Source organism: Trypanosoma cruzi, genomic scaffold (genome assembly GCF_000209065.1).
Source record: "Trypanosoma cruzi strain CL Brener 1047053517147 genomic scaffold, whole genome shotgun sequence".
Lineage (NCBI taxonomy): Eukaryota > Euglenozoa > Kinetoplastea > Trypanosomatida > Trypanosomatidae > Trypanosoma > Trypanosoma cruzi.
Genome location: NW_001849487.1, coordinates 153,689 through 155,428, shown reverse-complemented (window position 1 = coordinate 155,428; position 1,740 = coordinate 153,689). Strand labels below are relative to the sequence as shown.

The 1,740-nt window shown below is 68.2% G+C and overlaps 1 protein-coding gene across 1 annotated transcript, besides 1 other annotated feature; it reads left to right on the top strand.

Annotated features, from left to right (window-relative positions):
• Nucleotides 1–1,740, top strand: Tc00.1047053462545.9 (dispersed gene family protein 1 (DGF-1), putative; the record flags this gene model as incomplete). Its single annotated transcript, XM_797382.1, has 1 exon — nucleotides 1–1,740. A coding segment is annotated over one exon (1,740 nt), but the record flags the coding sequence as incomplete, so codon positions are not given.
• Nucleotides 1–1,740: a sequence feature (areas not merged during assembly with more than two copies in the genome that could not be assigned to a particular haplotype).

The window sequence follows — 1,740 nt, the reverse complement described above, 5'->3', positions numbered from 1 at the left end:
TCTGCGTGCCTCGTGCTGCACAGCGTGAATCTGACGGGGAGCGTGCTGACCATCGCGCGCACGCAGGCGGTGGCGGTGTTCCGCGACTCTGTTGGCGTGCTGGTTTTTGGCGGCGTAGCGCTGCATTCGCGCGGTGCGCTGTACGTGGACGGGCTGTCGGTGCAAACGGCGCTGGGGCTGTGCGTGTCGGTGGAGGGCGGTGTTGCGGCCAGTGGCGGCTCCGTGGTGGCGTTTGTTGACAGCGACTTCCTGCTGTGCAAGCACGCGGTGTCTGTGCGTGGGGCTGTGAGCGTGTCGGGCTCAGCTGTGGCGCTTGTGCGGAGCGAATTTGTGTCGACGGAGGACTACGCGGTGGCGTTTTATTCGACGGTGAGCCTGGCCGGCGGGTCGATGCTTCTGGCGAAGGGCAACGTGCACGACGGCGTCTCGAGGGAGATGCTCTACGCCGCTGGCGCCGTGACCGCTTCTGGGAGCACGCTGAGCTTTGTGCGCAACCGAGTGCTGCTGCCGCGGATGCTGTCGCTGAGTCTGTCGCTTGCGGCTGGGGCGCATTTGAGGGTGGCATGCAACGACGCTGGCGGACGTGTCCTGTCGACGGCGGAGGAGTACGCAGCGGCTGGTTTTGGCGACGCTGGGAGCATCGACGTTGCTGGGTGCGACGCCTGCGACAGGGACATTTACTGCTACGCGCCCGGGACGGCGTCTGCGAGCATGACGGACGGTGTGTGCGTGTGCGCGTGCGGCAGCGGCGGGTATGGCGAGGCGTGCGTGTCTGTGGGTGCTCCCACACTGCCGCCCGCTGCGGGCATTGCGCCGAGTGTGTTTCTCCGCGAGGGCGTGACGGTGCACTCTGTGTTCGTTGTGCCTGCCGGCGCGAGCGAGGTGACGCTGCGCCACGTTGTGCTGGACGGCGTGAGTCCGGTGCTCTACGTGCCGTGGATGGCACGAGACGGCGTGCGGATCGTTGTGCAGAACGTGTCGCTGCTGAACGGCGCCGTGCTGTACGTGATGGGTGGTGGAGCGTTGCGCGGTGCGGCGGGGAGCGACGAGAGCGGGCCGGTGGAGCTGTCGGTGTGCGATTTGGAGGCGCTGAACGGTGCGCTTGTGCTGACCGGCACGTTCCCCGCGGGGTCCGCGCTGACGGTGACGGACTCCCTGCTGGTTGCCGCGAGGCCGACGCCGCTTGTGTATCTTCCCGGCTCGCGGTCCTCGCCGTACGCACCGGTGCTGGTGCTGTCGGGCCTGCGGCTCGTGCGGTCCGTGCTGGTTGTGTCCGGCGTTGCCCTCGTGACCGTGATGACTGGTGGGCGGACGGTGGTGGTGGACGGCGCCGTGCTGGAGCTCGTCGGCGGCGGTGTCGCGCTGGACGCGGCTGTGTTCGGTGGCGAATATGCGTTGTACGCGAGTGCGCGCGTGGTGGCATCGGAGGGCGCTGTGATGCGCGTGTCGGGGAGCCAGGTGTACGCCGCGCATGGGTTGGTGTTCGACAGCGGGGTGGAGGCCAACGCGTCCGCCGTCGTAATGAACGACAACACCGGTGTGCTGACCGATGGCGCGCTGCTGGTGCTGCGGGGGTCGGCGTCGTTTGCGTCCGGGTCGTGGCTGTCGGTGCGCGGCGACAGCATCAGCGGCAGGCTCCTTTCGCTGCCGTCGTACCCGCGCAGTGTGGAACTCGCGCAGAGCACGCTGACGCTCCACGGGAACGCCGGCAGTGGGTCCGTTGTGATGGACGGCACCGTT